Below are 15,601 nucleotides of genomic sequence, written 5' to 3' on the forward strand. Positions count from 1 at the left end.
GTTGGTTAAAATGACAGGGTGGTAAAATCAGAGCTGGCAATCTGACAGAAAATTTACGAAGACTGCTCCTTTGAAAAGTCCCTTCCCATTTTGAGAAATTATTTGGTCTTGTATATATCACAGAATATGTGCGTTAGATGTGTTAGATTTGTGTCACCCTCCGTCCATAGCACAATGCATGATTGGTGTTAGTCTTAGCACCGAGGCAATTTCTTGTGTTTACTTGGTTGGTTTCGTATGATGTCTTGCCATTCAACCAGTTCTTTCTGTTCTTTCTTATCCTAATAGTTATTTTTCGTAAGAAGTGTGTTCTGTGCAAATTTGTGTTTGCTGAAGAGTTTAATGCTTGTATATACATTGTATTTGTAGGATTAGTTTATTAATTACACGCCAGCTATCTGAATCGATGTTGTGTTTGAGCATGGAATTAAATTAAATTTACAAATCAAGGAGACAAACAAATCAGGGTTACAAGGGATAGTGTAATTAGTTGTAGCTTTCTTTATACTTACCCTTTTGATGTTCACATGTCAATTTATCATTTGCACAGGAGTGTATTAATATTTGTACACAGCTTCTGAGTACACTGTGCTAAGTTGTTATTCATGTACTTTGAATGGCAATGCTGTTATAACTTGGTATACTTGTGGAAAAGTTAATTTTATGGTATGATTGGACACTGCTTGGGCTATTCTAAGTATTTATTTATTCCCTCTACTGTTTCTTGGTTTCAAAAATTGATTTGAAAACAGGATTTTTATTCCTTTGTAACACTTGTGCCACACTGGCAAGGTGACAAGTGAGAATGTAGCTTTATAAACATGACTCGATGAAAATGATATCCAAGTTTACCATTCCATAATTGTCATTTAGCAGTGTTGAATAATAATTTCACTGTAGTGGATACATTTGATAACATATGTACAATCTATTCGAATATCAGTCTGGCATTGTCAACTTTCTTAAATCTTAATAGAATAACTAATTTACGTTTCCTCCCCACCCTCACAAAAGACAGCTAAACACATTCAAAGCAGTGAATGAATATAAATGCAAACATCTGTATTCATTCAGTGCTTTTTTTTTTTCGATGGTCGATGTGATGTTCTTCTTTTTTTTAATCAAACAAAAACAAACAAATCAGGGTTTTAGTGGGATTAAGTGTGGTTTTGTGGGATTTTCCATCTTTGCTGTCACTGCATCAGCTTTTTGCAGTGAAGTCGTGGTTGCATGCTTTTGCATATTTTCTGTCATTTCAATTCTTTGATGCCTTTCTCCCTGGGTTTCCTGTGGTTTCTCTGTATCAAAAGCTCTTTGGATTGACGTGCTGTGTGTATTCATCGTGTACTAACCAGAAAGCGTGAAGCAAAACAAGTGAAGCAATTCAGGGAATAGCAGGGTTGAGAAAATTTGCCGTGTTATGCCATGCAATGTAGTAAAATTATATATTATGAATTCATGTGCCTTGTAAAAGGAAGATGGCGGTAAGTTTTGTCGAAACTCAGTGAAAGATGGTATCCTGCCATAGGTATGTGGGACTATACCAACTACTGTAGTACCGGGAAGATGCTTATCAAAAGCATAAGATGTGCTAAGAACCTTTGCTTGCAGGAGTCGGTGGAATAGAGTACCAATTGCATTTCACGGTGTTTTGTTATTAAAAGCCTAGTGCTTGTTCCAAACAAGATACAATGTACCGTTACACAAGGCTACCGGCAGTAGGTTTGAAATTGGAACAAGCATTGTTAGCAACGGTTGTGTTCACAGACATTTGGGCTGTGTGAGGTTGTTTCAAACAGGTTTCCATGACAATGAATAGCTATGTCTTCACACTTTGGTACTCTGTTAGCATTAGCCCCTCAGTCATATTGCTTTATCTTGAAGGCAATAAGTCAAATTACGATAAGTGGTAGGACAATTTTCATCTTAGGCAAAATGTGTCAAATTGAAGAGGCTGTTTTGGGGGTGGTTTTTTTTTTTCCAACTGCAATATCGTATCTTTTAGAGAAAGTTGTCTGTCACACACATAGTACACATCAAGAAAATAAATTACGGTAATGATAAATGTTTTCATCATGCAACAGACAAGTGTGGCAGGTACTGTGTTGAAAATCACAAAACAAAATGTAACAAATACGAGATCAGTTATGTGATTACAGCTCTTTTCTTTTTCTGAATTTTCTATTCCGATCGAATTTGAATTACTAATGATAGACAGTAAATGACTCTACAGTATTCACATAGAACCATGAACTTCAATAATTAAGTGTCATCAATGAACTTCAGTATTCAAGCAACTGTCCTGTTGATTGCTGATTACCACTTACTCTTAAGATATTGTTGCATTGTTCCCTTCCGTAATGTGAACACCATTGACAATAAAAGAGAATCTTGCACTGCATAATCAACTGTGTGTGAAATATTTGTGTCTTGATTTACTACACTGTAGTATACCAGCATGATGGGTTGTACAATGACTGACTTAAATCAGTTATTTCCTTGGTGTTATGATGACAGTGCAAAGTAAGATTATGATGGTTATATCTTGTACTGCATTATCAATTGTATTTGGATTCTTATTTTCTGAATGTAGGCCAACTATTTAGTGTATATGAGCATGGGTTGTGCAGTGAATTACTGAAGAAAAATAATGTATGATTATGATGACACGTCGTTGCATAGGATTATAGTTATTAAGTGCAGTACATATTTTAGTGAAGTTACTAAATCATCAAAATGTGATTATATAAAGTGCTCCAAATTATTTTGTGAACCGTGCCGCTTCATCCTCGTATATAATGGGAACATTATGCAGCGCGCCAGCCATGTTGTCGGTATAGGAATTAAAAAGACAAACCACAAAACAAAACAAAAATCACGGAGAACAGCGCAAAGTTCATTTGAGAACCAGCTATAGGAATACGGGGCATACCAGTACACTGCGTGTGTTTGTATGTGTACGTTTGCGTGTTTGAGTTGCAAAGAGAGTGATGTGGGAGAAAAAAAGGTTACCGAGTTTAAAGGCATGTTACATGGATGTGTGATTGTGTCCTTGTTGAGTTATACACATTGTAACTGTCTTACTTTTTTGTCATTTGATTTGTAAATTCACTGTACAGTGACCCGTGGAAGGAAGGTGGAAAAAACAACTGTGTTTCTGTGTTTGCGGGTCTGTGCGTACGATGGCATGATTTCAAAGTTTGGCCTTATGCGAGCAAAGCTCTTTTTACTTCACCTTATTAGAAAAAGGCTGTAAAGTGAGTTATTACGATCATTCATCGTTCGGAGTCGTGTGTCGTGCCTCGTTTATACATTTTCAACTTCTCGAAAACACCACCCTGACTACATGGATCTTCACGAAACTTGGGAGTTAACACCCCTATCGTGATAATGCCTCAATTTGTTGAAAGAAACATGTCCCCCTTTTTTTCCCGGCCTTTAAGGGGACCCAAAGCCCCAGATTAAGTAAGCTTTGAAAGAAAAAAAAAAACTTCTTCTCTAGAACCGAAAGTGACTGAGATATGGCATAAGTTCGTACAGAGTGTTGAAGTAGAGCAAAATCTGAACTGTACTATAAAAACTTAATCTTGAATTTAATGTAGCTGATTTATGCTTTCATTTCTAAATTACCTCCAACAAAATTGCACACTATTCAGCTATTTCTCATATCAATGTAAATGTTTTCTGATTTATAGTTTTTGAAATATCAAGGATCAAAAATGGGAAATGTTTTTTGTAACACTACTTATGGTTAAGAACGTTAGCAAGTGTAGCTTCAGGTTTGTTCTGGGCAGATCCGCAGAAGTAGTTTAATTGACTGTTTAAAGCAGATTCGGGGGACGCTGGATTGGGGTAAAATTTCACATTTTCTTCATCTTTTTGAAATCATATCGGCATTTCTAAAATCCAAACTCTACACTAGTATTGCTATAGAGAGATTTTTTTTTTTCAATTCAAAGTTTATTTCATTTTTCGACAAAACATATAAGTTACACTTCTTTTGACAACAGAGAATAAGGTAAACAGAACATTATGTATCGAAAAGAATATAAAACAACTGAGGAGGACCACATAGTAATTATACATTATAGTAAAAAGAAAAAAAAACAGAAGTGATCGAAATATAGTACATGTATAACTTTGCTTAAAGTGCGAAAAATGGAGAGACCCACTAAAAAGACAGAGCTTGTAGAATGTGGGCCCCTCTGGAATAATAACGTCAATGGAAAAATTAATTAAAGCATTATAAATACTATAGGAGAGGGAAAAAAAAAGAGGAAGAAGTCTGGAAGCCCACTGAGAACTAGAATCACAGATAAATACACTTACTATTACAGACGTGAACAACATAGGACAAGACTAGGCAACAAAACAACTGCTGGAGAAAGGCTGTACGGGACAAAACGGGATGGACAAGACTAACAGACGCGAAAAAACATGAAACAAGACTAGACAGCAAAACAACTACTGAAGAAAAGGCTGTACGGGACAAAACGGAATGGAAACGATGAACAAATAGAAGACAAAATAGCAAACGAAAATGCACAAGAGAGACAGCGATCTTCGACAAAAGTGTATCAAGGGACACAGAAAATGGATGTGGAGGGGAAAAAAGTGATTGTAGCGTCTGAAAGGAGAAAAGCAAGGAATTGAAGGGACGTGAGAGCAGGAATAAGACAGACATTCATCATTATTGTTCATGTCTTTGACTCTTTTGGCGAAAGCGAGTTAATAGCAGCAGACATCCAAAAGATTAGAATTTATTCTTCAAAGAGGAAAAAGTAAGTCTGTATGTGAGAAAGAAGGCCAAATGGCTAGTTGAGTCTTGGAAAGTCATACGACTGCAATAGAAAGGACTTCAGTCTCCTCTTGAAAGAATGTATGGATGGGGCTTTTTTTATATCATGATTCAGAGAATTCCAATAATTTGGGCCGATATAAATAAGTGTATTTTTTATTGACAACCACTGCAAAATAGCACCCGCACCCCCCCCCCCCCCTTAATTCCCCTTCCGGTCCCCAAACCCCAAAATAGACAATCCTTTACAAAAAAAAAAAAAAAAAAATCCTTTCTTTTCCATGGTTCTCTCGCCTGGGTGGACTAGCTCAAGTAAGCGTGCGTCCATCGTTCATCGTTTATTCGTCCATGCACAATGATATTTTTTTTTTTCACTTTTGTCTTCCATCTCCTTTCTTCTTATTCTTCTTCTTCTTCTTCTTTTTTAACTGGTGACTGGATTTTTACTAAAGTTAGCAAGAAACATGGGCAGGGGCGGATCCAGAAATGCCGTAAAGAGGGGGCGCCTTTACAAAATTAAAGGGAGCGCACGCACCCCTCCCCCCCCCCATTTTTTCTTTTTATTTCTTTTGTTTTAACAAAATAAAAGGGAGGCGCCCGGTGCACTCCCCTGGATCCGCCACTGCATGGGGATCATAATTTTGTACAAAATGACGATGTTGTCCTATTAGAGGGCGTCTGGGCGGCTCCCAAATACTATGGAGGATGTTGCCAAAGGAGCCTAGGCCCTGCAGCAATCCCCGAATCTCAAAATGTGGTTGGCACAGGTGGATGTACGTGTATATACCACCTACCATGTACATTGCTTAGGTGAGCGCTTGACCCGTGGGTATCTTGCTTTCATGAGTTTTCTGTGTAGCACTTGCTGATTTCGTAAACCCCTTACGGGTACCTCTTTTACGTTTGTTTTAGGACAATAGGAGATAGAATGTCAGTAGTGCACTCTGCATCTCTCTTGATTGAATCAACGGCGATAACATGACATCTCATCATTCTCTTCTAGTCATTTGTACATCATGTGAGCTGGCAGTGCTATCCGCGTGATTATGCTATATGTATATATATATATACTGTATATATATATATATATATATATATATATATATACACTGTATATATATATATATATATAAATATATAAATATATATATATATATATATATATATATATATATATATATATATATATACCGCACAATTTGAGCGTGGAGTACACCCATGTTGAGACCAGGGAGTCCACCACGTCCCTATTTTTAATAGGCAGATAGGGGTGTTTCACAATAAAAGAATGTGCCACTGCATGGTTCCCCTGATCAATTCTATTAGCTTGTCAGAATCCACTTGAAATTCTTATCAAAAATCACAGAAAAAATCCCTTGTCACACAGTTTATTTTGGATATATTAATGGCTACATGTGAAAGTCTTTAAAATGATCATTTTGGAAGTTAGAACACCACTGAAGACACGTACACGAACCATGTCCTGTCTACTTGAGACACCCCACCCTTTGACGGAGTGCTGGGTACCGGGTCCGCGGAACGTTGTAAGTTTATCATGTGTGTGTGTGTGTGTGTGTGAGGGTGTGTGTGTGTGTGTAGGGGGTGGGGTCAATGTCCCCCCCCCCCCCTTCAACGAGAAGAACCTCAGGGTGGGGGAACTCGCGGAGAGTCATGGGTTTTGTTGTAAGTTTGTTTCGTCTTTTCGTGTGTGTGTGTGTGTGTGTGTGTGTGTGTGTGAGTGTGTGTGTGTGTGTGTTGGTTTTTTTTTTTCTGTGTGTGATATTATGAGTGTATGCATGTGTGTGTTGTATGGGGGGGGGGGGGTGATCAGCGGTCCCTGATATAAAGCCTATTCAAAGACCGGTTGAAGTCCGAATTGAGTCCAGATTTCGACGATAAGCAAAGTAAACTACTGTGCTTTAGCAAAACTTGGCAAAGCAAGGTAGACGCACTGTTACTGTTTGGAAACATAACAATTATTGTTGCAATACAACATGTGCTATTTTAGTATACAATGAAGCTTGAATAATCGTTCCTGCTCAGGCCCCGTGATAAACATTGGTGCCTCCGGTAGTCATAGTGATATATTCTTCAGTGTGCTGTGGCATTTTGGAGACCTTTAATATGGCAGTGGAAGCAACAGTTGAACGCATCTTCAAACTTTATGACGACTACGGCAAGTCAGATTACTTGGGAGAAAACGTCACCCAGATCCAACACATGGTTCAGTGTGCCATGCTGGCGGAGGAGGAGGGTTTCTCGAACGAGGTAGGAAGTTTCGAAGGTGCTCGCAGGACCATCCAATCTGCAGTAGAAAATAATGCTCAACTGAATTTGTTATGTGTCGATCAATGGTGTAATCATGGAGCTACGACACAGATAATTTATCTCAATGAGTCCGTTAACCCTCCGCGCGCCACATTTATTATTTCTTGTCCATTGGTATGTATGTGTAATGATTTGTACACATTGACTCATTGGCACAGGAAGGGGGGCCGTCAGCCCCTGGAGAGGGGGAGGGAACGTTCAGCTTTGGCATAGACGGGATCTCAGCTCTTGTAGGGGCATTTCGAGTATTATACCAAGGAGGTTAACCTATAAGAGGGAGGTGAGAGCTCACCTCCCTGCCTGTAACTCCTATCTTCTTGGTAATGTAGGCCTACACTTCATTGCACGGTCCCGCGGCTATTTCACCGGACACAAACTGATACCATGCATGGAGCTAATAACACAGCTTCGTGCTGATACGGTCCCTGAGCGTCCCGAGCAGTAATACACGGCTTGTATATAGCTTTGTAATACACGGCTTGTAGCTTGAATTCCCTCGCGTGTATAGGCCTAATCAGGATGTATTTTCGCCTCCATGACACATGTCGCTTCTCATTCACAATAACATTGTCACAATATCATTGTGGGAAGGCAATCAATGAATGGGGCCATGCAAATCCCAGCCCTCTGGTGCATGGATCAAGGTCTTAAGCCAAATGTGTGTGTGTGTGTGTGTGTGTACTCGTGGGGGGGGGGGGCGGTGGGTGGGGTGTACAAGCAAGAATCGGATCGTTTCCTTTATTTCATTTATGTAGGTTGTACGTATAATATTGGGCAGAAACAAGAGCAGGGGAGTGAGCATTATGTATGTCGAAACTGAATATGTTCCATGCATGGGTAGATTAGCTTGATGCAGAGACTAAGCAGTTGTTATCCGTGGATTTGTTAATGCTTTTATAGGAAGGTATACACTGTGGGTTTTCTTTTTGACCACGTCAAATTTCCGTGGCAATCCTAGTTCCAGGGGGAAAAATCGTGTGGAATCTGAACAGGGAGGGGGTACCGCACTCCCCCTCTCCCCACCCCACCCCATTCCACAGTCCCTGCAAAGACCTGTATAATTCAAGGACCACGTAAAAACTACATGATTGTCTGACTATAATAAGCTCTTTCAAATTTGAACGAAGAATATCTAAGGGCCTATATAGATAAGTCCTAAACGTTTCTTTTTTTTTTCAATAGTTTTTAATAAATAAACTATTGAATTGAATTGAATTGAATTGAATGAGCGTTCGGTTTAATGCCTATAATATCGGCAAAACGGTAAAAACTGCAATTATGCAGCATATTTGCTGTTATAGCTAGCAAGTCAGTCAATGTGAAGGGGACTTGCAGTGCATTACACGCGTGTGCATCTAACAACAATAGCCGCAGTCACACTGGCAAAAGATTGAAAACTTAAGATCGCGATCTTTGAGAACTTTTTATGATCGCGATCTTTCAGATCTCGATCTTTTGCCAGTGTGATCGCGGCTAGTGATAATAGAATGGTGAACTTGCTATTACATGTGCATGTGTTGTTGTTGTTGTTGTTGTTGTTGTTGTTGTTGTTGTTGTTAATGATGATGTTAGTGTAGGCCTACTATTGTGTATAGCCTAGGCATATTCCAAAGTGTCTACCATGTAATTTCTATTTGGCATGGTTTACAGATGAGCATACACTCTTGAAGTGTATTCTGTAATCAAGGTGTGTGGCGATATCATGCATTATTCTTTGCTGTAAATATTAATCTCCCGTTCTATTCTGCAGGGTCAACCTAGAATAACAGTGAATGGAGTCAGTGATCTGGCAATAATGATTGTAAAAGATAATCTGTGCAATTGTGAGTCATGAAAAGAAAAAACCCGTACGAGTAAAGGCTACATATACCGAATAAATTACTTTGGTAATTCATCACAATGTATCATTGCCATAAGGGCTCACTATTGTTGCATATATAGGGCCTACTCTTTTCATTTCACGTTGTCTTGTAATAGGCCTACCCTATTCTCTGTTACAAAGGAAAGTGAATGTATTTTCTTTTCTGTCAAAATGAAAATACATATAAATTAAAATGAATTTGAATTGAATTTGAATTAAATAAATGCTATTGCATATAGTATTCGATGCTTATACCGGTAGGTTATTCTCGGTGCGCTGTTCCACGACATCGGTCACCTTCTAGGTTTGCAGCAAGGTTTGGAGCGCATGGTAACGGATGACGTAGTACTGGGAGCAGCAAATCATGACGTCATTGGAGCTCAGTTTCTCAGGGAACAGGGTCTACCGGAAGATGTGTGTAGGCTGGTCAAGGGTCACGTTGATGCCAAGCGATACCTCGTTTTCAAGGATGCCGAGTATCGGAACAGTGAGTTTGCAATATTATGTTGAAACCTGAATAATAATTCTTGAGTTACAGTAAAAGAATACGTGTTTTTTTTTTTTTTTTTTGTTTTTGGTCTTCTCGAAAGTGACATTCTACAACATATCCTCTAACTTATCGATACTTGGTACTGTCATGTTTTTTTTCTTTCTGGGAAAATGCTTCTTATGAGGAAATCACACATTATGAAAATACCATAGGTGTGGTTGTGACATAATGTAAGTCTACTCTAATTCACATCATCCTCGACACCGGAATGCGAATGCCATGGTCAAAGAGTTTATGAACAGAGGACAGCGTTAATGTTCTAACGTCTAACAGCGGTGCAATTCGAATGCAATGAGAAGAAAAACGTACGATTAACAAATTGTTTTGTAGTCTCAGATATCTAGATCATTTTCGTGACTCTACTTGGTTGCTCTACAGAAAAATGATGTAGGATAAACAGAGATCGTTTTCTGTCGTAATCCTTTCAGGATTATCGGATGCGAGTAAGTTGACTCTGGTGCACCAGGGAGGACCAATGGATGCTGAGGAAGCGGCGGCCTTCGAGGCATCTCGCCACTTCACTGCCATCATCAGAATGCGACAGTGGGACGAACTGGGAAAGGATCCCACCAAACCCATCCAACCGCTTTCCAAGTACCGCGCCATGTGCCAGGAGCTCCTCGCCTCCAGGGCGCCACGAGCAGACTGTTGGGGCGCGCTGTCGCTTTGAAGACCCAATAACGTGGGGATACCATGGAATGGGAATTAGGCTGGTTCGGCTCGGATATGTTCGTAAGTGCTCACAGAGCCGAAGAATTTCGACTAGAATCGACTTCACTGCCATCATCAGGATGCGATAGTGGGACGAACAAGGAAAGGATATTACCGATGCACATAATTCTCTGACGGGCAATTCTATTCTAGCAGGCTTCATTTGGGCTAGTTGTGGTATTCGAATGTACCTTGGTGGGCAGCAAATGGAGATCGATTCAACCGGGCCACCCATGTCTCCCCACGCTACTGGTAGTCTTTAATCTTCTAAACACCACGACCTCAAGATGCCATTCACATTGTGTGATAACAGACTGCAAACAGGCCGATATCTACACACACAAAGTAAGATTCTAATACAGGATCTAGTTGTGTGTTTTTTTGTTTTGTTTTTTTTTTTGTGAAGCAGGGCCTCATCTTCTTCATCACAGTGATCCCTCTTTGTGAATAGTGGCTTGGGTACATCATCATTTTAAACATTGTGACTGAATTTTGTAGCTCATGTAACCACCATACTACAAACTGACAAGAGGGATTGGCCTCTTTCCTGATGTATAATGTTGACAATAACGGCCTATATTAAATGGGTTAGTCAAATACCGGTTAGTAATTGGCTAAACACAGTCGCGTGATGGAGGAACATTCGTTATGTTCGCCCATGGGAGAACATTTTTTGTAATGTTCTCCCATGGGAAAACATTTTCACGTAACAAATGACAGAAGGACCCGCGCACCAGGTAATTTGGCTCTGCGCGAGCGATCGAGTGCGTTGTGCTGGTGGTTGACGTTGACGTATTTGACTAACCCATATAATAACAAATGATGACTTTTGTTGTCGGGAACATGTACCAAACGTTCCACCCTCAGGTTTTGAAATGCTATTTCGGGAGGCTATAAGTCCCTCTACTTCGTCTCGGGACTTATAACCTCCCTCAATAGCATTTCAAACCCTTCGTGTGGAACTTTCGGTATGTTCCCTCCCCCGCCAGTCATCATCTATATAATGTGATCAGCACACTCGTGTCAAAATGTCGTGTTAATCTCAGTGTCAACAGAGTATCGGTTCCCTCAGGGTTGTGTAAAATTGACTCTCCTAGCAGTGCAGAAATCAATTTTATGAGTGCTTTGTTTTGCGATATTCCAGTCACATTAGATATGAATGACCATGCAGAGGATCTGCGCACAGTCGGTTCGAATCGTTCGTGTTTTCTTCTGGTATACAGAAAGTATTTCACAATTTCTATATAGTGGATTGTCAACAAACTTATCATCATCAACTTAGTCTGTCTCAACAGTTATGCAATGGGTGCTGTTTTGGAAAACACATTGAATTAATCCCATTCTGTAAAGGTTTAGTACGCTTTAGGTCCTCAAGGAGCTCAGTTAAATCTCTTAAAATTACGGAGACCACAACCCAGTAAAAGTTCAACTCCACAGTTATTGCATTGTTCGTCCCATTGCAGTGCAACTTTAGAGGAAAATGTCCACCATATCATCAATATACGGTACGCACGAAAGAGCAATATCTCTTAAAATGTGTTGAGAAGTTTGCATAAACATAATTGAGTCCATGGGAAAAAAGAAATAAGGGGTTTAAAATACAAATTTTATAGGTAGACTCGGTTACAAACAGGCAAGAGTGACATGAGTTGCTGACGCACTTATGACGTGAGGGTTTGTAAGTTTCTCAAGCTCGAAGCACCACGATTTAAATTAAGAGAGAGATCCATAGTACTCTGATTGTCACATGTTACTTGAATCAGGTTTCGTTCGTGCTTTCATATAATGCTTCATCGTGTTTATCCACATCACATGCCTGGAAAATCACTTGTCGTTTATCTTTTTCGTGATTGATCATGCAGTTGTAGATTACAGCAACAATACCAGAAAACCGTTGCTCACTATCGCAGTTCTTGTCATCAAGGGAATGCTCCTCCACGACAATTATGACCTTATCACGTTACGCTGTGGAAAGTTTCCGCTGTAGTACGCCATAAGTGTAATTGCACCAAAGCATCAGTATTCATATCACGAGTGCTCATAGAACACTCGCGTAACGATTTCATCCAATTTAGAATCTACGATATGTAGGTTTTGCAAAATGAATCAAATCCACCATGTACTGCGGGGAAAGTGGCGCAATTTTAAGCGCGTGCCCCAAAGCTTTGAAATGACCTTCCGATTTTATGACGTCATAATCTCCTCCACGGACACATACATTCCTCACTTGAAGACCTCGTCTTTTGGGTTGTCATGGCATTCTTGTATAACCGGTTTACTCAACAGTGTCGTGAACATGTTTAGTCGATGGAATTAGCGCATCACAAGAAACTGCAATTTCTGGATATATCCCTGGCCTCTCATTGCGAAAACAGTTAGTAATGTATTGTGAATAATGGACCCTACTATAGATAAAACTTTCAGAGATGCTGTGTCTGATCTCAACCAAACTGCAGCTGACATGCATCCTGCCTGGATCACTGTTTTTATTTGCGAACTCTGTTTGCAACGACCAAATTGGAGACACGAATGAGAATACTCAATACGATCGCTCCACCTATGTATATTACATTCTTGTGTTGCTGTACTCGGTCATATTAGGGCGAAACACAGTTACACATGTCGTCTTACAAGGTATACTTCTAATTTTGTGTAACACAACAGAAATAAGAAATATTCTGTGGTACAGAGAATATGTCGACATACGCCCTAACTATCAGTCCTTTATGTCAAGATGAACGAGGTTGATTTTGCTGAGTGTAGGTGAAAATAGACGCAATTTGATTAGCATATCATAAGGCCTAGATATATATATCTTGGAATTTTTCAAGTGTTGGACTTCGAATGTTATAACTATAAGAAGAATGAGTCTTAAACACGCCATCAGTAGATCCAGCAAGAAGGTTTTCTACTCACAAAGTTTTCAACCATTTATCATTGTACTAGTATACACTACACTGACGAAGGCCCGAGGCGGGTTGAAAATTTTGTGAATAAAAACCTTCTTGTTGGATCTACAGATGGCGTATTTGAGATTCATTCTTCTGATATATATATATATATATATATATATATATATATATGTATATATATATATACAGTACATATGTATATATATCAGGGCTCTAACGGTGGCCCGGTGGCCCGGGGCCACCAAAAACGCACGTCGGGCCACCAAAATTTCAGAAATGAAGAATTTGGTGGCCTGATCGGGCCACCAAAAATAAAAGTTAGTGTGGAGCCCTGTATATATATATATATATATACATATATATATATATATACATGTGCGTGTGTGCGTGAGCGTGTGTGTGTGTGTGTGTAAGATGTAAGTGAAAAAGATGATGGATTGTGCATGTATTGTCCTTTGAATGATCAAGAACGAACGGTCAAGTGCATAAATTCAGTTCTTTACTTCTATGGAATTCAATGACGTTTATGCATGTAGGTGATTAATGTGTGTGCCTTAATGGCTCTGTTGTTACTTGAGTCAAACATGCCAAACAAACCAAAACACCGCACAAACAGTGTAGTACTAGGGTGATATCTTTTATCTTTGTTTGTAAGATTGTCCTTTGGGCAGGAATAAATGTATCTCTGTTGCATCATCATCATCATCTTGCCGACTTGAGAAGATCAAGTTTACTACATTGGAAGCGCGAGTTGACCTTTCCACGATGATTCCACGAGGATTGAGAGAAAAAAGGGAGCGCTAAAGCTGGATATAGCTCCACCTTTTCAGGAAGATGATATGAAAAATTGTTAAGGGAGAAAAAACGAGCGGCACGAAGATCGTTGACAGATATCGTTTCTTTTTTGTGCCTTTTTTTTTTTCTCCAGCCATTGACTTGAGATAGATAATCGTCTGATGCAAGCTGTCGGATTTGATGATGGAGCAGACCGAATCAGCGTTCGCAGTCTTTAGAAGTCGTCCATAAACAAGAGGAAAAGTCGATCCTCCGGATGGCATCTGATGGAAGAATCGCCGAACTCTCAGCATCAATCATCACACTCACTCCCAGACCTCGAATCTATATACTACGGGGCAGTCGAAAATCCCCGGGTTGAGCTGACGTAGGATTATAGGAGACCTGAAATGCGCAGTGCCATCTCAAGATATGAAATGGAAGTGCTTCCTGTTTCCACTAAAAAGAAATACATAAATACAATAAAAGATAAAAAAAGATACTACTGAATTACACATAAGTGCGGAAATCCCTGGAACATAATGAAGTAATAAAAAACAAAGGGTGGACAGTCCAAGAGAAGAAGGGAAGCAGATGAAGAAATTTGAAACCAATATCAGAAATAACAGATTCAAATTGAAAAATGGACATGAATATAGGCATGCGCATCATCTGTACCTGTATGTATGTTTAAATATGAAATGCGTACATGCTTGCACTAAGAAATGAACAAAGGTACAAACAAACCCACACACACGCACGTCATATATACGCACGTTACATAAACATAAATATCACCGACCGTCAGCGAGGGGTCACATGCATTCAGCCATTACGATGACCAGGGGCCCGTTACATGAAAGTTACAATTATGGTAACTTTGCCATCCAATGGTAACTACCATGGCAACAATACTCAACAGCCAATCAAAATCAAGAATTCCATGAAAGTCACCATTGGGGGAAGTTACCATAATTGTAACTTTTATGCAGCGGGTCCCATGTTAGTGACGAGTTTAAGCGGTTACTATATACCAGCCTGAAATGTTCCTTGCGCTTTGCCGTGCAAACTGAGAACGAAGGAATATTGTTTTCCTGGAATGATATTGAAAAAGTATAAAACACTTTTGCTCATAGATGCTAAAGGCGTTGAAAATGTTAAGGTTTATGGCGATTATGTGTTAAGAATAGGAGTCTGCGATTAACAACTTACTGTTTGCCTGGATTTTGATTGTCAATGGGCCGAATGCATAAACGCTAGCAATTGCTTGTGCTAGCCTTTTACTCGAATCAGTATGCATAAAAACAAGCAATTGCTTGCAAGCAGAAGCTTTTGCTAGCAAGCACAATCTATTGCTTGCTGCCCACAAGCAATTGCTTAGAGACCAAGCATTTGCTTAAAAACGTATGCATAAAGCATACTATTTGCTAGTTCTTGCTAGCAATTGCTTACGATTTTCCAAGCTCTGTAAAATGAGCTTGAGCTTTTGCTTAACCGGAACGTTCCCTTTTAAGTATCATTTTCATATTCATGAAAGAAAGACCACACTTGTGAAGGAGTGGTATAAATCTACAAGAAATTACTCATAAGTAGTGTAAGAAACTTTTTCATTTCAACAACGGGAATGTCCATTGGTTAGCACGCAAAATGTGATGAAAAACAGATAG

At 39.4% G+C, this 15,601-nt stretch overlaps 1 protein-coding gene across 1 annotated transcript; it reads left to right on the forward strand.

Annotated features, from left to right (window-relative positions):
- Window positions 1–6,922: 6,922 nt before the first annotated feature.
- On the forward strand, window positions 6,923–10,207 carry LOC140228823 (2-amino-1-hydroxyethylphosphonate dioxygenase (glycine-forming)-like). Its single transcript, XM_072309096.1, has 3 exons — window positions 6,923–7,066; window positions 9,249–9,474; window positions 9,966–10,207. The coding sequence occupies exons 1-3, from the start codon at window positions 6,923–6,925 to the stop codon at window positions 10,205–10,207; spliced, it is 612 nt and encodes a 203-aa protein (XP_072165197.1).
- Window positions 10,208–15,601: the final 5,394 nt, after the last annotated feature.

The sequence above is a fragment of the Diadema setosum genome, chromosome 5 (genome assembly GCF_964275005.1).
Source record: "Diadema setosum chromosome 5, eeDiaSeto1, whole genome shotgun sequence".
NCBI lineage: Eukaryota > Metazoa > Echinodermata > Echinoidea > Diadematoida > Diadematidae > Diadema > Diadema setosum.